Consider the following 22217-nt stretch of genomic DNA (forward strand, 5'->3'; position numbering starts at 1 on the left):
TACTGATCCCTATGAAATTAAGATTCATTATAGCAGAGTTGCTACATAATATATAGCTCAAGAAAGTAATAAAGCCATATATAAAAAAACCCTTCATGCTGAATTTTGTCTATAACCATCTCCAGGTATGAGCATCAGCAGAGTTAAATACTAATATTCCATCTGAGCACCTGTGTTCAGATTTCCTTATGTGTCCATATGATCTTGTGTTTATTTGAGTTGATCAGCTAAAGAAGGTAGACAGTTGTCCTGATTACTGCCAAGATAAAAGAATTTCCAGAGCTTTTGCCAAGTCCTAGTTGTGTTAAACTCCTCAAACTCTCAAAGCGTAGTAATACTGAATTACTTGATTTCTACTTATCACAAGAACTTTACTTCTCTTTCTTTGAATATTTAAAAATCAAATCACCTAAAGCAAGCTGATCCTCTTCATATTCATTTTTATAGACTTATTTTCATTCATTTACCATTAATTAAAGATGAGGAAATCCTAGAAACCAGCAGTTGTGTCTGCATTAAAAAGCAGACTTTGCTGGTTTATTGGTGAATAGTCTGCTTGTCAGATTACATGATTAACCTCCAGCAGCAGGGTTTAATCTAATGCCAAAAATTCCCATAAATGAATACAGATACTTCTTGTGGATCCCAGGATTTAAAGAGCATGCTGGTGTGGCAGCCTGCTGCCCCTGGCATCTGTGACCAGAAGCACAGAGCGCACAGGGTACTTGACTTTGTTGAGTCAGAAACCACAGCTCATCCAGAATAAAAGCGTTAGTGTGAGGGAGCTACTGAACACTTTTTTCAAATATTTTCTAAGGTCTTCAAGTTGAATTGTGGTTCATCAGTTCAAGGAAGGAGAGGGAGAAGAAAGGAATATGTGAATACTATTGAACTGCAACCTGTCAGTTGTTCCCCAGATCTATTTAAGCAGGACTTCAGCATCTAAGACATGCAAATAGGAGGTCACTGTGGGTAATCTGGCCTTCAGCTTTCTCCTCTTCACTGTTAATATCTTTCTTGGGCTTTTCCCTCTTGAGCTGCTAAAGTCCAGCTGGGAAGACCAGTCTTGAAAGAGAGCAGTCATGTTTCTATAATTGGCAGGAATCAATTAAGCAGGTTTTAAAGCCTTTGCTCAGAAGGTTTGACCCAAATATGGACTTCAAAGTGGGTTCTCTAGCTTCCTAATCATCCAAATTCCAGATTATCCAAAGGTTTCAGGTGTTGTCTGTGTGTGATAGCTGTATAATCAAGGCTATACTGAACCACCGAGAAAAGCAAAGAACTCATTCTTTGATGTATAAAAGCAAACAGAGGTCTAAACCTTCATCTGTCTCAATAAATGGTACTGCAAATGCAAATTTAAAACTTGGTGAGTCTATCAAGAGGAGATATTTTCAGTACTTGTGGTACTGAAAGTTTATTTATGGAGAATGTGTTAATGTTGTGCCTAATTATCGCTGTATGCTTGTGTTTAGTAGGAAGAGTGGGTTTATCTCCTTTTTAAAGTCTTAAATACTGGTTTTATATAATTAACTTTTCCAGTCATTAAAATTAATAGGTTTTGAAATGTCTAGTTTGCTGCTTTTTTTTTTTTTCTTTTAAACTAGGTGGGGATTTTTTCTAGTTAAAGGTATTCACAACTGCCTAGGATTCTGAAATGCCTCAATAATAATCAAGGTCTGCTGGTGAGGTCCAGTGAAGAGAACAGTCCTTTGTGCTGAAAAGCTGTAGATATGTTCATGTTGGCAGGACCGATTTTCTTTCACACTTTAAATCATACAACCTGTAACTGACCTCCCTTTTAACTCAGCTCTGCAAGATGCAGGCGTTATCATGCGTTTTTGCCATCAGTCACACTTCATCTTGTATCATATATTCTCATGTGTGTTAGTGAGAATATCTCTTTCCTCACATGGATGGGGAAAATCTGGAGCGTGTGAGTTTATAAGAACATAGAAATGGCTGTTTGGGATCAGAGCAAAGGAGTATGTAGCTGTTGTGCCATGTCCCAAGCATGAATATAAAACTCTTTCTTGCCTGAGATGGGGTGTTGGGCTGAATCATACCTGGAGAAAAACAGGAACAGAATATATTTTTGGGAAAACTTGGGTCTTGAGATTAATATCTCTGTCCCTTTCATACTCCTCCAGCAAATGGAGCTTTTACTTTATGGATGTTAGAGAATTCTGGGTTTTTTGCAAAGTTTTTCAGAAAAAAATGCAAATATATATATTTTTTTGAAAAATCAGTGTCAGTGTCATGTCAATATCTTTGTATGGACAGCATGATAGAATAGAATAGAATAGAATAGAATAGAATAGAATAGAATAGAATTAGTAAGGAATGAGTAAGGAGCACAGACATACAAGAGTTTCCACCTACTCCTTTCACAGCTTCCACCTGTTTTCAGCTCTTGAACTACATTTGCCTGATGCATTTTCTGTGTGTTTAAACCTTCATATTTCTCTTCCACTTGTTCAGTCTCTCATGAGCTCCTGTAAACTTTCAACATCTGGAACATCTTCTGAATATTTAATACATGTTCATCCTCCTCCTTTTACTAGTTTTGAACTTGGCTTCTAGTATCACTTATTAATAGCTGTTCAGTATTTTTGTATGCCTCTTTCAAAATACTTCATAAAATTGTTTTGTAAAAAGTAACATTTGGAGATTAAGCCCTCCATTTATAGGTTCTAGTTTAGAAAATGATTTATGAAAATGGGATTTATGCCTGTTTATAAAGATCAGTATATGCATTAGGACTGTCTTGAAGTGAGAATTTTAAATGTCTTACTTAATTTACAGGCCTGGAGTTTTGTGCTAACCATTTAACACTGTCTTTCAGCTTGGTTTGGAAAAGACATGGCAAATGAATATGTCCTGTGTGGTGGAATGTCCTGTGAACTGTCAGCTCTCTGACTGGTCCACTTGGTCTGAGTGCTCCCAAACATGTGGCCTTACAGGTCAGTACATACCTTTGGGATATTTTAAAGACTGAGAATTCCTCTTTCTGTTTATATAAGTATTTGAAATAGAACCTGTATCTCAGTGAAGCTGGGTAGCATATCACTCATGGTTGAAGAGGAGATAATTGTTGGATAAGCCTATTGTATTTTAGTTCTCTTTGGGCCTGAGTGAAGAATCCTCCATCTTCTGCAAAATCTGGATGTAATGTTTCCTGCACAGTGACAGAAGGTTGCAAGGTCTTGTTTGCTGCAATCAGACAATTACGGGGCACATGTTTCTGTGTTAACTTAGGGAAGAACACAGCAGCTGGCCTCTTCTCGAAGCAAGCCCCAGATGAGGAGCAGGAGTCTCCACTGAAATGGACAAACATGTTGTCACATTCATGAATAATATTTTTATTCAGGCTTCTGAACTAGGAAATTACTGCTTTTGTTTGCTGTTACAGGAACAATCCTAATCCTCCTGCACGTCTTACACTACAAACAAATGACAGAATATAAAGTGTCTGACTTGGAAAATATGAATCCTCATAACAGACAATACCCAACAGATCAGCTTTATAATTCAATTTGTGAAATCTGGAAAAAATTGCTTTACTCAAACACAATACTTTTCAGCAAAATAGAACTATCTTGAGGAATAAATCAGTCTAACCACTTCGTTGTTTGTTATGTTGCTGCTGGTTTTTGTTACAGGAAAAATGATCAGAAGAAGGACCATAAATCAGCCATTTCAGGGTGATGGGAGACCTTGTCCTTCTCAGATGGAGCAATTCAAACCCTGTCCAGTAAAACCTTGTTATCGATGGCAATATGGTCAATGGTCTACATGCAAAGTAGAGGTAAAAGCCATATGGGACTTAGAAGTTATGGAATGTGTGGGTCCAGGCATATTTTGATGTGTCTGGATACCTGCTTATCAACTCTGTAAACAATTTGCTTCCACCCCTCTTACACAAAAACTAAAATTTGTTTTTTTCCTTAGATTTCATATTTATCAATGGATGCAACAGTGTCCTACAGATATTCAGAGTATAAATGAAATCTTTGGTACCTGAGCAGCATCTTTACTAATAATTTAAATACTTATTTTGTAAAATAATATCAGCAGAAATATATTTACATATTAGAAGATATCTTCACTTGACATACTGCTCTGGTTGCAATTCAAAGGCATAATTAGCTCTGTAATTTAAGGAAGAAGTAACAGTGACCAGAAATTTTGGGTTGGGTTTTTGGTTTTGTTTTTGTTTTTTTTTTGTTTCAGAAATAATGAACCATGACTTCTCTTTTTTGTCTTCTTTTTCTCCTTACTGGAATGAATAAGTAGTTCAGCAAGAATAATAGGAGATAGAGTGGCATGTAACTCAGATCTAGTCTTTTGGCAGTCTTCTTCTGTTCAGTATCAGTCAATAAATGTTCTCCTTCTGTAGGATGCTCAGTGTGGAGAGGGAACACGAGTAAGGAACATCTCCTGTGTGGTTTATGATGGATCCATTGAAGATGTTGGCAAAGTAGTAGATGAGGAATTCTGTGGAGAAATAGAACCTATTATAGATGGTGATAAAAAAATAATACTTGAGGAAACCTGCACTTTCCCTTGTCCAGGTAACAAAGCTGTTCAAATAAATGTTGTATTTCAAGATTGGTTGGGTGTCATTATAGCTATTAGGGCCTACCATTAGCCACAGGCAATTAAATCTTTTCCATCTGCTTTACTGATTGGGTTTATCCATCAAATGACCAAGAGAGTGGCTTTTTAGGAGTGGCTTCATGACAATAAATCAATTAGAAAAAATACTAGATTTTACATTTTTAAAAGACATGATCTCTCTGTCACAGATTGTATCTATGAATATATTTTTTTCACAAAATCTATTGAAATAACCTGTATTTAACTCCATAAGAAAGGGTGTTGGTTTACAGCTAAATATTAGCGCTAAGTATGTAGGCTACTAACAACTTTATTAATACTTTTACCAGTGGCTAAAAACTTGATGCATTTTATGGGTGTCTGACGAAGATAAGCTAAGGCATCTTACTTTTTTCTTTAAAAGCTCTATTCCAAATGAAACTAAAGTTGTGATCTCTGAGAAAACATGAGTGCCTCTAGTTGTTTGGCTCTCTGGATGTGATGTGCTCTATCATTGCCTTTGTGAACTGAATCTAAAGGAGCTGTTATGAATGATCAGGTCCATGATGCTCATACTGAGAAGGATTAAGATCATATAAGAGATTTTAATTTCCAGTAAAACCCTCCAGTTCATTCCAAACACTTACTTGTAGAATTTGAAGTATATTGCTGTTGTTTAGTAGCTGTTAATGATGAATCTTCAGAAGAGGTGATAAACTCCTTCGGTTCTAATGTAGCTATCATTTCATACCAGTACTCTATTTTCATTCTCTTGAAACTCTCCTCTTTCCCAGAGTTTTTTTACCAGTTCATTTCAGATTGGACTGAAGGTAAAGTTGTCTCAATAAATAGAATTTAATAAAATATTGAGAGATTTTCATCGCTGCTTTGTACATAGCATTCCAATTTCATAATTTGCATGTATTTTTACTTCTTAAATGGAAACTGGAAGAATACAAAGACTATACTTATGTTTTCATATTAGTGCATTTTATAAAAAAAAATATAGCTGCTTACTGATTGCTTTAAAAATTTGCTGAGCAGGGACCTGTTCTTCAACAATCTCACATTTAGCTAGCAAGAATAACTGCCCTGTGGGGATGAGCTAATGATACGCTCCAGCTAATGTTTCCAAAAATCACTACTTGTTTTCCTATTATGTATACATCAGTTCGTCAATTATTCATTTCTTTGCATGCTTTCCTAAGGTTGGCAAATAAAATTCCTTCATTAATCAGGCATCCGGTCAACACAGTACTGATTATATCTGTCATCAGTATAATGCAAGGTAGCATGAATTTTTAATGGGTTTCTCACTGAAATAATGAGAACTAAGAGGTTTATTTATGAGTTTATGCACAGTCTAGTCCCATTTTCAATTGCAGTTTTAACAAAATGGTTTCCTTGTGTTGTGCCTCAGATATTCCTTAAATGTTCTGTAGCTGATTGTGCTAATTAGTGTCATTAGTATGATTTTATTTTTTGGTTTTACACTATGGAATTCTACAGGTCTATTACCCTAACATGAAATAGCAAGAACAAACATTTTAATCATGTTTCCGTTTCCCTTTTTTTGCAAAGGATTTTTCATCAGTTTCTTCTACATCTATTTAGAGAAAGATAAGCAATAATTAATCTTCTTAATACTAGACAATGTTTTCTAAGATCAAAGATGAATTTAAAAAAATAAACAGCATAAGACATACAATGCACAATATCTTAAAATGTACAAAAATCTACACATTGGGTAGAGCATTGCAAAGAGACTCATAATGAGGGTGATCTCATGGGAATGTGACAAGAAACTAAAACTGCATTAGAGCAAATAGCCCTTGTATAATCTTTTTATGTTTTCTACAGACACAGACATTCAGCTAATATCAAAATAATATCTTTTCTACACCATGAGTCAAGTCTAAAAAGATGAATGAAAGGAACTAAAAAGAAGGAAAAATAAAAAACTGTACTTGTGACATTTTTTAAGACATATTCATTGTAAAAAACTCTTCACATACAATGATCATTCATCTTATAAAATTGCTCTTTGACAGGGGACTGTTACTTGAGAGAGTGGTCAGAATGGAGCCTTTGCCAGCTAACCTGTTTTAATGGTGAGGATCTTGGGTTTGGAGGAGTACAAGTACGATCTAGAGCAGTGATCATCCAGGACTTAGAGAATCAACATCTTTGTCCAGAACAGGCTTTGGAAACAAGACCATGCAATGGTAAGCACCAAAATATATGTAAGGCTGGTTTGTGTAAGAAAAAAAATACAGAACAACCATAATTTTGTTTTCTTTCTGTTCATGGTATTGATTTTAGGCAAATGCAAATTTGATAAACAGAAATGCACTTAAATTGTTGTTTTCCATAAATCAACCATAAAGAGAAAAACTTTCAAGTGGTAACTATCATATGCCACCCCTCTAGAATTATTATTTGTTAATAATGACATTTCTTTTTATATGGGACAAAGAATTTCCCTATACACTTAGTAACATTAACAAAAAGAAATCTCTGAGTTTTGATTCATAAGCAGATTTAGATTTCTTTCTACCCTTTGAATTGTCAATTGCATGACAATATCATTAAAATGTCTCAGCCATGCTTAGCACTGCTAGTAGACAAATTGTCTAGGAAAAGTAGTTTCCTGTACCAACTTGCCCATTCAGAGGCCGGATTGCACAAAAAGGAATTTTGTATTTATGATAGAGAGCTAAGGTGCAGAAGGACTCCATGATTCATCCCAGACCATAGGAGATGTGCACAGAAGAGCTGAGACATGAAGCCAGAGGCAGCCCTAGCCACTTCACCAAGCACTGGAGCACAGGCTGAAGCTCAGTGTTACCAGGAAAGGAACCTGATCCCTAAATGAGTTTTGCACAACAGATGGGCCACAACCATTATGAGTTTATTGGAAACATTTCTTCTACTCATTTGCTGCATTAGGCTTGCTCATAATCCTAGTTAGTGTCTCAGACACATCTGGTCTATTCTCTACGTGCCCAGTAAGTGCAGGAGACCCTGGGAGCTCCACATGTGCGGTTCAGTGCTGGATGAAGGAGAAAGGGGCTTACTTAATAACTATACAAGCCATTAATCATAATGAGTGTGGCCACAAAATTAGTATGGTCATCTGATGAGTGTGGCTGCTGCCTGTGGTGGTCTATAGCCTTGTCATTAAATGTCTTGAAATGTGAATTTTCTCTGTGCAGATGGGCAGTGCTATGAGTACAAGTGGATGGCTAGCCCATGGAAGGGATCTTCTCGGACTGTGTGGTGCCAAAGGTCAGATGGTTTAAATGTCACAGGTAAATGCTCATTTGATATACACAAAAAAAACCCAACAAAAAACACCTGGAAAACAGGTGGATAATGTGTTTTCCCAACAAACTGAAAGAAAAAAACCCTTCCAGGTGTATGAATCAAAATCATCTTTTTGCATATTAAAGATATTTCTTTTCCAAAATCATGCAGTGTGCAATGCTTAAAATAAGTATTAATATTATCTTCTGTAGTGGACCTGAAATGTTTTACATTGTATGTGTTTGGGGGTTTTTTACTATGGGCATCTTTACACTTCCAAATGTAGTGTTTCAAATTTCAGGCCTTACAACAAATAACATTGTTGTGTGTTACGGGTCATTTCAGTGCCTACACAAAGGCAGAGAAAGTTGCACAGCTTGATAATACCATCCATATATGACATATCTCCTTAATGTTACAAAATATAAAATTTTAATAAATGTGCCAATGAGTTTATTTCTTTACTTCAGTGCCATAAGTCTGTATCAGGATACATAATGGACTGCTATGGGATGTTGTGACTTTTTGTGCAAGCCAAAACACAAAAAACATGAATTAGGAACAACTGAGATCTCAGAAGAAAACCTTCATATGAATCCATTTTTATGGATTTATATATGGGCAATAGGGATTCATTTAAGCTAAGAGCCATGCATTTATTTAAATAATTTTTGTGTCAGACCAAATGATTGTAAAAGAATCCCAAGGACTATAAACATATCCTCAATGCCAGCTGCTGTCAGGTCAGTCACAGCAGAGGAGCTGTTATTTATGTATTGCCACCACAATACTTATTCATGATGGAGTCCACCACTACTGTCTTTGTAACAGTAGAAATAAAATATTTGTGTTATTTTTGCAAGGTGTTGAAATAATGGCTCAAAGTCTCTTGAAAATCTTAACTTGTGGTGTAGGACTATTAAAGCACATCTTGTTCACAAGAATTGCAGCAGGGCATTATTCATGAACCTTGATTGCTTCCTGCTTAGCTAAGATGTTTCTATGGTAAGTAAAAATCTAAGAGAAAATTCTTATTGTGATTAATATTGGATATTATTTATTAAAGTTACTATAGGATTTGAAGTAAATAGCATCTTGGACATTATGGGTCTGAGATGTTAAAATCAGAACATATTAATAAATCACAGTCAGTCACATGAAAATAATAATTTATTCTGATGTTACTGAAGACAGCCTTGTGATAAATTCTAGGAAAGACGAATGTTTGTATGTGGCTTTAAGCTGTGATAACTTTCTGATTTGAAAGGAAGAGTAATGGAATACTCCAGAACATGCAATCACTGGTCTCCATGCAACACAAAACTATATTTTTCATATGATTCTGTTAAATGCAAAACTATAGTTTTCATGGATTTTATGATAGTTTTCAAATGCAACACTTAAATATTCTATTGTATTAATATATAATGTAGAGGGAATTTCTCTACATTAAATATACAGTAGTGAACCAGATTTTTAATTTACATTTGTACATTTTCTGAAAGTTTTTTGTATAAACTACAGTATTTATGAGCTCATTGATGTGATATACATACATACATGATTGATTTAAATTGAGATTACCTATTTTGATTCAGAAGATGCCCGTATCTTTGATTACTGTGTCTTGTCAGCCTTATTCTTGCACATTTGGATTCAACATAGTGTATTTTAATTCAGACTTTATTAAATAACTATTGTGATTTCTGCTGGCATTTTAAGGTCTTTTTCTATTTACTCACTTGCATAGTATCATTGTGCTGAATAGTTCTTTTTTACTTGAAGGTGTTATTTCCCATGGGCGATGAGGCAACTCTTTTCTTCTGCTTCCTTGGATGACTGATATTTTATTACATAGATTCCCACAGGCATGTGATTTGTATGCTAGGATGTATGATTTTCTTTTCTGGGGGTGGGGAAAACTTATGGCAACCAGCAGGGTTTTCTTTGTTCTTCACCAGCCATCCCGTTAACACTTGGATCTGCGTAACCACCACTAACTGCATCGGCTATGGTTGTGGCCAACCTCAGCTATCAGGATTTCATCATCATATCACAGCAGTATCAAAATTGTATTAATTTGGGAGATGCATGATAAGTTGTCCTGTAGCAGTACAAATTTTAAACAATGTGATTCATATCCCTCTTCTATAAGCTAAAAGGAAACACAGGTAAATTCAAACTGATTCTAAATGTATTTGAAAGTCATTCTGGCTGAAGTGATAGTGAAATCCTGATTGTGTGTACTGGTCCATAACAATAACTGCACTATATATAAAGCTGTAGAAATGAAAACTAGGTCTGTATAAAAAGGGAAAAGACTGAAACTCACAATATCATCAGTATTGTAACATTCAGTATATGCTTTACTGATAAATCTGCTTTCCTTTGTAACATCTCAGACTAACATGAAGCCTTGATTCATAAAGACGTGTAAAAATGATCCAGTAGCAGCAGAAAACAGGTATCCTTTCATAAACAGGATGAGTAACTTGGTTTCAGTTCGACAGGAAAATATACAAATAAAAAATATGTTTTTATTTCTATTGTGGCCACAGTTTCAATATCTAATTCATAAGGAGGACTCTAGAGAACCAAGTCTGTTCCCTTGAGTACAACAAAGCATTTAAATTGGTTTTTTGGGCAATTCACCAAAAGAAAAAAGGGGAAAACAAAAGGCTCCATTGCCAAATATTAGTTCTCTAAAATCCACATGGAGTTAAATACATTTGCTGTATCCTTACTCTACAAATAAGAAAGCACTTGATTCCAATCATCCTTCATCTTAGAATAAAAAGGCTCTTACATTCAAATTAGCAACAAGATTGTCATCCATCATATAGTGCAGCAAATGATTTCATCAGTGGTGAGGTATTACCATGTGAAAATATGATTTTCTGTCCTACAGGGGGCTGTTTAGTGATGCGCCAACCAGATGCTGACAGGTCATGTAACCCACCGTGCAGCCAACCCCACGCTTACTGCAGTGAGGTATGTGCTACTGCATTGGAGCATAGAACACCCCCACGAGGGCTTCCCACACATCTCTTGATTACAAAGATTATGCCAACAAAAACTGTTTTCAGAGAATTTACTAGTCACAAATTTGTTAAAATCCACCTCGCACAATTTTCTACCTTTCAATTAAATGTTAAATTGTTGATATGGTATGAACTTGCATAAAAATATATGAAGAGGTACTCTCCAGGTTAGCACTCATCAAAACAGTCTTCTCTTCCAGTCATCCATGTTGTTATGCTTCATAGCTCACAGAAAACCTTGTTTTTCCAGTACCCGTTGTAAAACACTTGTTCCCCACAGACTAGGACATGCAGTTGTGAAGACGGATACACTGAAGTCATGTCCTCCGATGGCACACTCGAGCAGTGCACTCTCATCCCAGTGGTGGTCATCCCCACCATGGAGGACAAAAAGGGAGATGTGAAAACCAGTCGAGCTGTGAACCCTACCCAGCCTTCCAGTAACCAGACAGGACGGGGAAGGACCTGGTTTCTGCAGCCTTTTGGGCCAGGTGAAGTCATGCAATGAGCAGTTCTTAGGGCTAAGTACTGCTGCAGGGTCTGACATTTATTTTTTTGTATGCCTAGGAAGATCAGAAAAACCCTTGACTGTTCATTTAAGAAGGCAGGCATGTACTCCCACTGAAAACAAAGGAAGAGGCATAAGTAAACACCTAGCCCTCTCACTACTCCATCAATACATTTAGTGAAATCTTATATTGCAGATTTCTTTTTAGCCATTCTACCTGTTAAAATTCACAGAAGCTATTTGAGATGTGACTGTGGAAGGGAGTTTGCTGCAAAGGTGCAAGCCGGTATATTAAATTATGGTGCCTTAACCAACAATTCTAATGACAGTGGAATGAAAGGATAACACTGAAGACTGCAAAGAGTAAAGGCTTCTTAAAATTTGCAGACATAGCACAAATTGTAGAAAATAATTGGTATAGTATGCTAATGCTTTTCTGACATATCCATATTTATACTAATTCATGTTAGTCAAATTCTAACCATATCATTGATATTTAGCACAGGCCTGTGATAAGTCTCTGAGCAATATTTGCTTTTATGTTGGACCATGTTCTTTAGAGCTGAACAAATACATGCAAGAGTGATGTAAAATATAAGCTATTTCATAAAAAATAATTCATAAAGTCCATCATGTAATCAGATGTCAGTAAATATTTTTAGTCCTACTAAATATTTGGATAAAAAAATAATTAACAAAATAATTTCACTTAAGAGATATGTTGCCTGTCTAAAATATTATTAATATGGAAGAGAGTAATTGGTTATGGTCTTAAGTGTCTCTTAAGACACATAGGGCTAAATATACTAATATACTTGTGTATTAGTGTATTCTTTTCTTTCTAAAGGCTTTTTTGATGTTTTTAATTGCAGAATTGAAAGTAATATCTTTACATGCATAATCCATAAGGTATTTCAAATTGAGATTTATAAAAATATTTCTAATACACAGATTAAATAATGTTTGGGTTAGAAAATAGAAATACTAATATTAGATCCCATTAGTCCTACTAGTGTTTATTATTATTTGTACTTTGATATTTTATTTGATGCATGCAATAAATGGTCTTTACTCCAAGTACTTTAATCAACAATAAAAAATAGAAAATTAAACCTTTCTGGTCCTCTTTTAAAAACAGCATCTTACCAAATATGTTGTTATTTCCTCCTTTTAGTTAACCCCTCCTGAAAATGCCAGAGGATGTGTTGTAGCATGCAGAGTGATAGCAATAAGCAAATATCAGACAGTCCCCTTGAACAATTTATGAATATGGATACTCTTGTGAGCTCAGGGAGGGTTTTGGAGCAAGGTACTTTTGAGAAACTTCATGAAAACTCGCCAATTTTATGTAATTCAAGTTGGGAAGTAGACATAGCTCAGTTCAAATAATCTTAAACATTCTCAATAGTATGAATACTTTATGCAGTGAAGTTAGGAGCAAATGTGAGACAAAGTGAACATTTTCCAATTCTGATGAGATTTAGGCTTGAATGCTTTATTTCAGGATTGGATATCTATTGGAAAGTTTTGGATTTACTCTGGCATGATTATTTTTTCCTCACAGTTTCTATGTCTAGATCTAAAATAGGTCTTTCATTTTCTTCCACAAATTACATTGCAGTTCCAGAAAGGAAAGTATTAAAACTGTCCTCTTCAGTTGTCTGGGCTGAGGTATTACCACAAAAAAGATTAATCTGAGATGCCACTTCCCTTGCATACTTAGAAATAATCTGTCCAGAGAGAATTCAGAAAGCCTGAGTCAGAGGTCAGCAGTTGCATAATGGGAACGACCTCATTAACAGAGTTCCTTGCTTTGACAAAAACAAATAAATCTGTATACAAGACATCGCCAGCCTTTTTTTCAAGGAGATGTTCCTAATTTAAAAAAACCTAAGCCTCTTACATTTACCAATGGAAATAAGCCAAGTAGAGAGGAAACTAACCTATTTAGCAGTACTAAAGTCTGAATTCTTCTCATTGACATTATTGTATCATAGGGTATGTCAGGTCAAATCTACTGTTCCATTAATCTTTAACGGATCAATTATTCCAGTTATGTCACTTTTTGTGAGTTAAAATGTTTCATTAGGTTGATTAAGGTAACACAGGTGAAATGCTCTGCTGTTAATTAGTCTTGAACAACTTGTCCACATGACAGCAAGACTTAATTGCATAGCAATGGAGATCACTGCTATGTAACCAAGCAATCTTAATCTAACTTCTGTTAATATGATTGTGGAAATAAAAACTGCATTGATAATGTCTTTTGGTTCTGCAGAGCCAATGAGAAGCACTGTTTGGTCAGAAAAATTTTAGTTGTATTTACTTACATTGAAAATACTCACAACTTCATGAAATAAAACTTGTACCACTTGAAATAATTCAGTTTTATAATTATTATTTTTTATCATCAAGGAGATGCAATATGGCTAGCTAATCCCCTGGAAAAAGCCATTTAGAAATTTGAAAAATTAGTTGGATGAAACTAGTGAGTCAAAAAACATGCACTCCTTTAGTTGTGATATGATAATTTGGGGGCAGAGCAAAACCCCACAAACAAAGGCACATAATTTTCCTCATAGACATGGGTGCATCTGAGGGAAGAAGGAGGGTGGTATGTATGCCTAAACCTCCAGAGACATCATGTCCAAAATACAAACTGCACAGGCTGCACATAAATACAGTCCTTATCAACAGACAGTTGTTTTATTTAGGAGCATGGGCTGGGGTTTTTTTTGTCTTTTTATTTTGTGAGGAGAAGTTATTTATAACAGCAATACTTGCATTTAGTAGGGAAGGAAATTTTAAAATTTTGCTACTTTATGCAGTAGTAAAAGTTGTGTATGTGCAGCTAAGGAATGGATGACATACAGCATGTTAAGGACATTTAAAAACATGCAAGTAAACAGGAACAAGAATTAAAATAGCAGGGAGATTGCTTTACCAGAGCTGGAATTGAAAGTGATGCTAAATGAGTCCCAGGCTGGTGCACTGCCCTGTGATCACACTGAGGTATTGCTCACTACCAGGAGAACCAAAGCTGAGTTTCTGGTCTCTGACCTGCTGCCGCTGCCGCAGATCTCAGCTCCATTTGAATTATCCTGACTTCAACTGAAAAGCAGAGCACAGAGAAGTCATTGCTCATTATTTAACAATATTTACTCTGATTAAAATGTAATTGCTAGTGAAGACATTTATTTTGGATTATTTCTATGCTATAGCAGAACTAATAATTCAACTAGACTAACTCAAACACTACTGACTAACATTCATTCCTTTTAGATGGGAGGCTGAAGACCTGGGTTTATGGTGTAGCTGCTGGTGCATTTGTTTTACTCATCTTTATTGTTTCTATGATCTATCTAGCCTGGTGAGTTCTTTAATTATTTATAAGAAAACAGTCCCCTCACAGACTGTAATGAAAATGTTTACATCTGCTGCTGTAGAAACTGCAGGCACTTCTGTGAGCTACAATGTTTAATTAGCCTTGTCCTTTTGTCCAGACTCAGATTAGCAGATTCTGGTTGTACTTTAGATGATGGATCACCACGTGCTATTCTGAGGGTGTAAGAACTTAAAAATATGGGGTAGCTTAATGTACAGCTCATTTTTGCTCAGTTTATTTTGGTTGTTGCATACAATGTCCAGAATAATTTTATTGTGTCTGTATCAAAAAATGCTGAGAGAAATAGCAACAAGGAAATTGAGTAACCAGGCAAATAATATTTTATATTTGACGAGATATAGAGATACAGAACCAGAAAAAAATCTGAAAACTTTCTTATCTTTTTAATACATGAAAGAATTAATTTTTGAACAAGTCACTTTTGAGAATGTGCTCCCTGAAGTTTTCTCAATCCTGTTTGGAATTTCTGATCCAGATGTGAGTACAGGTGAAAGGTGCAAGAAGTGTGGTCATATACATCAGGCTCTCGGCTGTACTGCATTAGTGGGCATTTGGGGGGATTCTGGGTATGTTTGCCATTCAGTAAACTTTCCCCAAAACCTCACTTCTGTCTAGAAAATATAAAAATTATTTAGGGGTTTTTTGTGGGTTTTTTTTGTTTGTTTGTTTTGGGGTTTTTTGCTTTGTTTTGTTGTTTATTTTGGGGTTTTTTTGTTGTTGGGGTTTGTTTGTTTGGGTTTTCTTTGTGGTCTTTCTGTTTTGGTTAGTTGGTTGGTTTTTTGGGGGAGTGGGGCTTGAGGAAGAGGAAATCAATTAGCATTCAACAACACTGCAGATTATTTGGACTGGAACCTGTGGCTACTGCAAGTCCTTGTAACAAAAGGTTTCCTATAAAAGATTCAGATTTGAGCAGCCTAAAGTGACACAGCTGAAATAAGATTTTGGACAAAACTGAGGATGCACAGGCCTGATTTACAGAAATGCTTACATTACACTCTAAATTAAAACTAGTAATAAAGTGTAGATAAATATTCATTTTCCTTTGGCCTTTCCTTTGGTAATTTTCTAAAACTATATCAAATGGATTGGGAATACTGCTGGATTAAAATGTAATTCAAGGCTAGACAAGGAATGTTATGGCAAACAACCATACCTCTGCTATTAATGACTGGTTTGATTATAACATCTAAAATTAATTGCAGGAATTCCAGCAAGTATAATGAGATAAAAGCAATCAAAAGATGGATCTTTCCTGCAGAAACCCTTGATGTGTCAAGAGTGGTTTAATATTTGAGTCATGTAATTTAAAAGAACCTGATTGCAGTTTTGATAGATGACCAAATATTGCATGGCAGGCTCTGAATTCTTCTGAAAACCAAGTGATGTTGCAAGAGTTCCTGCCAAGAATTTCATCAAGTCACATGAGCATCATAACAGCTTGTTTCTGAACAACTGAGTTTTGAATTAGATATTGCTTTTGGTTGATAAAGGGATAATTAGTGATCCCAGTAAAGGTTTTAGGGTTATAGCTTTTAAACAAATAACTGAATGCATTATCAGCATGCTTATCTTTCAGTTAAGACTGAAATACATTTTGTATGCTATTAGTTTCTTGTTCTATTTACAAATTATGTTATTGTTTCAGCAAAAAGCCAAAGAAGCCCCAGAGAAGGCAGAACAACCGACTGAAACCTTTAACCTTGGCTTATGATGGAGATGCAGACATGTAAACTACAACTTCTCATGGTGACAAATTGAGTCTAAACTATGGGAATGAAATCAGAAGGTGTCCAAAGCCACAGGGATTTTCTATGGAGTGGATTAAGTGTTTTGAATTTTTCTTTTTTTAACTGCACCATAGATAAAGAAGGGTGGATTTCATAATGCCTACTGATATTAAAGGTATTATTGCTTTACTTTAGACCATCAGCACCGAGAAATCAGGCAGAATCACATTAATAGACACTGCAGTTGGAGATTTGTGATGTTTCCTCAGTCTTAGAACTGAGCACCACTTCTGCCTCCAGAATACTGTATCTGACATAGTATTAACACTTGGAAGCCCCTGCATCATTAACCACGTATAATCAGTACGCATGAGGAGTTTGTACCAAGCTGTCTATGACTCTTTATATTCAAACATAACATGTATACTCGGTTGAACCATATGTATTATTCTATCAGATTATATACGTGATGAAGAGCATTTTAGTGCTTAGTACAGTATTAACTTTTAACTGGGATTAACGCACTAAGCAAGTTCAACAGTTTGCCAGTTGATGATAACTTGTGTTAACCTGTGTTTCAGAGGGCAATGACTCGCTTGCAAAATTCTGTCCTGTTACCACTCCAAATTATACAGGCCTCATGTGTACATCCAGAGAGGAGGCATTCTCAGATTCACTATTTTCTAGTGGTTGGTGTCTGGAAAAAATACCTGCTGTAAATGTTACAATACGTTTCTACTTTCTCTAACTCAAACTGTTGCCTGCATCTTTTTTGCTACATGTAAGGCAAATTTTTGCACTATATTAGTGCAGCATGATATGCACTTAACTAGTATTGCCATAGAAACTGCCTCTTTTCAGAAAGGATAATGATGTGTCTTGTGCAAGGAGTGTCAAGTAGACAGGTCTTGAATCCTGAAGAGAGTAGTGTTCAGTTTGGACTGCGACGAGATGGAATCAGCTACGACGTTTGCTGTACACACACAGTTCCTCATCACAGCAGCCATTTGTACTCTACACCATGGCAGTAATACAAGTGTCTAGTTTCTAGCCCCATCTACCTATACTGGTATAGATTGTCCTGCTGGTTTCTAATTGTACTTTGAAGGCTGTTTATGACTAGATTTTTTATATTTGTTAACTTTGTTAGAAAAAAAAAGAAAAGAAAAAGAAAAGTGGTTGCCCTGTAATCCTGAGTGACATACTTCTTGTCTAAAAAGGTGTTCTGGTTGTTCAACTAAAATAAAATGGCCTTACTTTCCTTTCCTTCTGTTAATGAGAGCTCTTTCACTGTTACTGGCAGTGCAATACTCAGAGACGTTTTGTCTTTTCTAATTAGGATAATTTAATAGACTCTTTTAATTATTCAGTTAAACTTCTGAGTGTACTGGCAAGTAAACAGCAAGGTCAATAGTTCTGCCATTTTAATACTCATGACTTCTAAAAAACTCTGGAAGTATGAAAACTCACTGTTAACCTCTTCCATGCTTATGGCTTTTCAGTGTTAGGCTTCCAACAAGAAGCTCATTGACTTGCCACTCATGTGACATGGCTGTTACGGATGGGCTCCATGACCTGAGAAGGGTTTTTCTCCTCAAATGGCTTCTGTGTGCAGCCGGAACGTACAAGTGACTGTGCCACTACTAAGCAATACAAAACTTTATCAGGCAACCTCTCAAAAAGAATTGTTACATGGAGTTTAATATTAGGTTCTCAGGTCTTTTTTATAACCTAAACCACTTCTGCCTACTCATCACTCTATTTACTCAAGAAGCACCAGTTTTTGCACACTGAATGAAACTAGCTTTGCAAACTTTGGCCCAGATCCACTGAAATCAGTGACAAGACTCTCATGGATATCAATGGGTAATATAAGTTCTTAAAAATAGACACCTTTGTTCTATGTAGAATAATTCTTGAAACCAGTGAGCATTTTGTGGATATTCAAGAGAGATTATGGTCCTACTTTACTTAGCTGCCATATTACCAGTGTGGTGTTACTGCATCAAGAAAATTACCTTCATCCCACTGTGTAGGTATTCCCCAAATGGGAATGATGAGCAGAGGAACAGTGGTAACAATCTTTGGTGCAGGTTTAATTTCTCATTTTATACCTTGATACAGCTGCAGCTGCTGAAGTTTCATGGCCCCCTGCCACAGCAGTGGTTCATGCATATATGTGTTTCAGGACTGGAGTATTCAGTCTTACATCACTTTGTAAAGATTCGCTGCAAAAATACAAATCTTGGTAATTTTAATTTTCAGCATTCTTTAGTAGAAAACAAGAAATACCTGGTTGGTTCGTCTTTTGTCAGACACACACACAAAAAAAAAAACTACATGGAAAAACTATAAAGTGTTAAAGAACAATAACTACATGTGGAGAAAGATTTTAATAATCATTTCTGTTAATTAAAAAGTCTGATTCTGTGTTGTCGAATAGTTTTGGACCAAGAGGCATTGAGGGAACAGGGTTTCTTTCATTGGCAATGAGTCATCTTTATTTATGACACTGGCTGGTCTTAGCAGGACCTGTTGCCTAGCTCTTGCCTTGAAGAATTTTATGTCCTAAATCTAAGCATTTAATAAATTGAAGTTAAAGGTATGACATCTCCTTTTCCTTACCACATTAAATGAATAAACAGAGAGATTGGAGGGTTTTTTAAGTATGTTTGGCCTTTGCAATCCATGCAAGTATTTTAGTATGTGTTACATTTTATATCTGATCAGTGAATATCTGGTGCACTTCTGCATCATACTAGTGCTGCATTTAAAATCTAGAGTGCATTATTATTATTATTTTTGCTATGAACAAAGTGCATGGAAATTTGAAGCCAGAGTGGCTTCCCTCATTATCAATTAAAAAATACTAGACTGTAAGGAAGGCTGAAATTTTATGTAAATCTAAATGTTGCAAAGGTGATTAAGCCCTCTAGCATTGAAACAGAAGTAAATAATATGTGAATTATCAATATAGAATGAAAAGCAATTTGCTTTAAAAATCAGAGTGCTTCTACAAATCCAGTGCCTAAAGCAGCCACTACTGTAGATTATTAGTTTGTGAAAGTAATGTTTCCAGTGATCGAATAAACCATTCAGAAAATAGCAAAGTAGATATTTTCCTGTTGATGTGGTGGATTATATTTTTCTTTTTAAAACTGTAGTTTCTAGCTTACTGTGTCTGCTTTGAGTCCTGGAGCAGTTCCTTTTTGAAGCTTTGATGCAACTGCACAAGCCTGTTTATATTTGGTACAAAGCATCAATTTTGAAACCCCCTTCCTCCTGCCAAAATGTAATAATTTTTTTTCCAATCTTACGATTTGAAGAGAGCAATTTAAAAACCCTATGTGTAAATCACTGTAAAATATACCTTGAATTGAATGGAAATCTGTCTTTTTACCTTTATGTAAATCATTAAGAATTAAGAGTTTATTTTGCCTAACTTAATTTACTTGAATATTTATTTTGTAGAATGAGGAGGCAGCTGTCTGAGGAATGTTTACCTTTTTTTTTGTTAATGTTAATTTGTAAATTGTGTAATGCATTTTTATTTTTTAAATTATGTACATTTCTTTTTTAATGCACAAAATGTTTACGTACAACTACTACTGCAAATTTGTGTATATTGTCACTAAGCTTTATTCAGTTAATACAGATGATGTGAAAATGTAACAAGTCTTACATTTTCATCTGGGTTATTTTTACATAACTGATGTATTGCTGACAATAAATATAAACACAAAATCATTTAATGTCTTTTTTTAAATAAATGTAGTATACTATGCTGGGATAGAGTAACAATAAAAGCCAGATCCCTAAAATATGACCACCTTTCAAATAGTCTCTTTTTTTTTCTGAAAGGCATTAGCAAACATATTCTTGTTAAAAATTAGTCTTTCTATTTAAATAGAAAAATACTTTCTGATGCTATGGTAACAATCAAGTCTGTTGCTACAGTCCTAGTTGACCTGGAAATTTACAAAACATATTTTGTCGATTGATAAATATCCAATAAATGAAATTTTAAAAAATAACCTTTTCTTTCTTGCCACTTTTATATCAGAAAAAGCAACCCCTCTGTATAAAACAAGGGGTCAATCAGGATCTCACTAAAAGACATCTATTCACTTCAGGTCAAGCTGAATAGGTCACTGTCCCTACACAAGAAGAAATAGACAAAAGAAGTCACTTTGCACTTTTTCATAATTGCTCACATTCAATCTCAGTGCTCTCCAACACTCAATTCTTTTCATGTCCAGTTCTGCTGTGTAATTTACACACCATATCATGGAGGTTTGTCCTGTTTCAGTAGCTATTACCTCCCCAGTAACCTTTCCAAGCTAACCCTTAAAAGATTTAAATACAATTTTGAGAGAACACAACTCTTATTTTCAAGGCATTTCAGGATTTTCACAATTCCTACCTACATTTTCTCCTGCTGGAATCCACAGAAAAACCACAGAAGCATTGGTCTTGAATTCCCACCTAAAACCTAATAGAGGAACAGAGGAATTTTAAGATCATAAATGTGTTCAATTCAATACAAGCAAAAAATTTGTAACCAGTTAAAAAACATCTGAGAGAAGAAAATTTAAATTCTCACTTAAATTTAGAGAATTACTTGTGGTATAATAATGAAGATGATAGAGTCTTCACATTCTGTAAAGAAAATGTGGTAGGATTTTGGAAACTGTTTGCAAGACTTTTGAATTAATGGGAAAGGGTCATCTTTGTTTTAAAAATAATCCCAAAACATTAGAGGAGAGTATGATTTTCTAGTACAAGTGTGATGAAAGGACATAAAGTGAGAGGTAAATCAAGAGACTAAGATAAGCTTTGTAAATGTTTTAGCCTTCTAGTAATGTGAAAACCTAAAATACTGGAGAATCTAGAAAATCCAGAAAATTATCCTGCTGAAACAGTAGTGCGTTTGAGCAGCCATTCAGGATCTGCTTGGCATCATTATCAGTTTAGCTACAGAAAATGTTATCTCTAAATCTTCTGATTGGGTGTTTTGGTTTTTGGTTTAGGGTGTTTTGGTTTGGTGGGGGTTTTTTTGGTGGTTTTTTGGGTTTTTTGGTTTGGTTTGGTTTGGTTTTGGTTTTGGTTTTTTTTTTTTTTTTGTTTTTTGTTGGTTTGTTTGTTTGTTTTTGGGTTTGTTTTTTTTTATGCAGGAAAGCTGGCTGTCTATCCAAAAGCAGGTAATGACCAGGCAGATGAACAAACACATTTTTTTGGGACATAGCAGGGATGGGTTGGGTGTGTATGTGTGTGTATCTTAGTCTCTGCTTGCCCGTTCATTTCTTTTTCAGCAGAGGCTGAGGGTCTGTCATTTTGCTTACCTTCATTTGGGCAGTGCCCCTGGCTGTGGAGGGCATTTCCCATGGGGATATTCTGGTGAAGCATCTCTACATCCTTTTGTAAACAGGCATCTTTTCTGAGTCCTGCTTAAACAGAAAAGTGGGAAGGCTTACTTCCTGGCACACTTAAATGACATTGGGCATATGCCATTCCTCTGTCTGCTGTCAGGCAGCTCTGCTCTGGGACAGGACTGAGCCTCATGAGGGCACAGCAGTATCAGGGTGACAGGTTGTTAACACCAACCTGTGCCTATTTTCCATTTATAGATG

The 22217-nt window shown here is 35.5% G+C and overlaps 1 protein-coding gene across 2 annotated transcripts in view; it reads left to right on the top strand.

Moving 5' to 3' along the window:
• Positions 1 to 20617, top strand: part of THSD7A (thrombospondin type 1 domain containing 7A) — a 265269-nt gene extending 244652 nt beyond the window's left edge. For both annotated transcript variants that reach the window (XM_039711276.1, XM_039711285.1), the window contains 9 exons: positions 2846 to 2963; positions 3663 to 3808; positions 4400 to 4574; positions 6651 to 6824; positions 7815 to 7910; positions 10814 to 10896; positions 11227 to 11437; positions 14737 to 14824; positions 16506 to 20617. In XM_039711276.1, the coding sequence (XP_039567210.1) occupies positions 2846 to 2963; positions 3663 to 3808; positions 4400 to 4574; positions 6651 to 6824; positions 7815 to 7910; positions 10814 to 10896; positions 11227 to 11437; positions 14737 to 14824; positions 16506 to 16590 (1176 nt within the window). In that variant the 3' untranslated portion in view covers positions 16591 to 20617. The remainder of the gene's footprint in view (positions 1 to 2845; positions 2964 to 3662; positions 3809 to 4399; positions 4575 to 6650; positions 6825 to 7814; positions 7911 to 10813; positions 10897 to 11226; positions 11438 to 14736; positions 14825 to 16505) is intronic.
• The last annotated feature ends 1600 nt before the right edge of the window (positions 20618 to 22217 follow it).

Source organism: Passer montanus, unplaced genomic scaffold (genome assembly GCF_014805655.1).
Source record: "Passer montanus isolate IOZ18808 unplaced genomic scaffold, ASM1480565v1 scaffold10, whole genome shotgun sequence".
Lineage (NCBI taxonomy): Eukaryota > Metazoa > Chordata > Aves > Passeriformes > Passeridae > Passer > Passer montanus.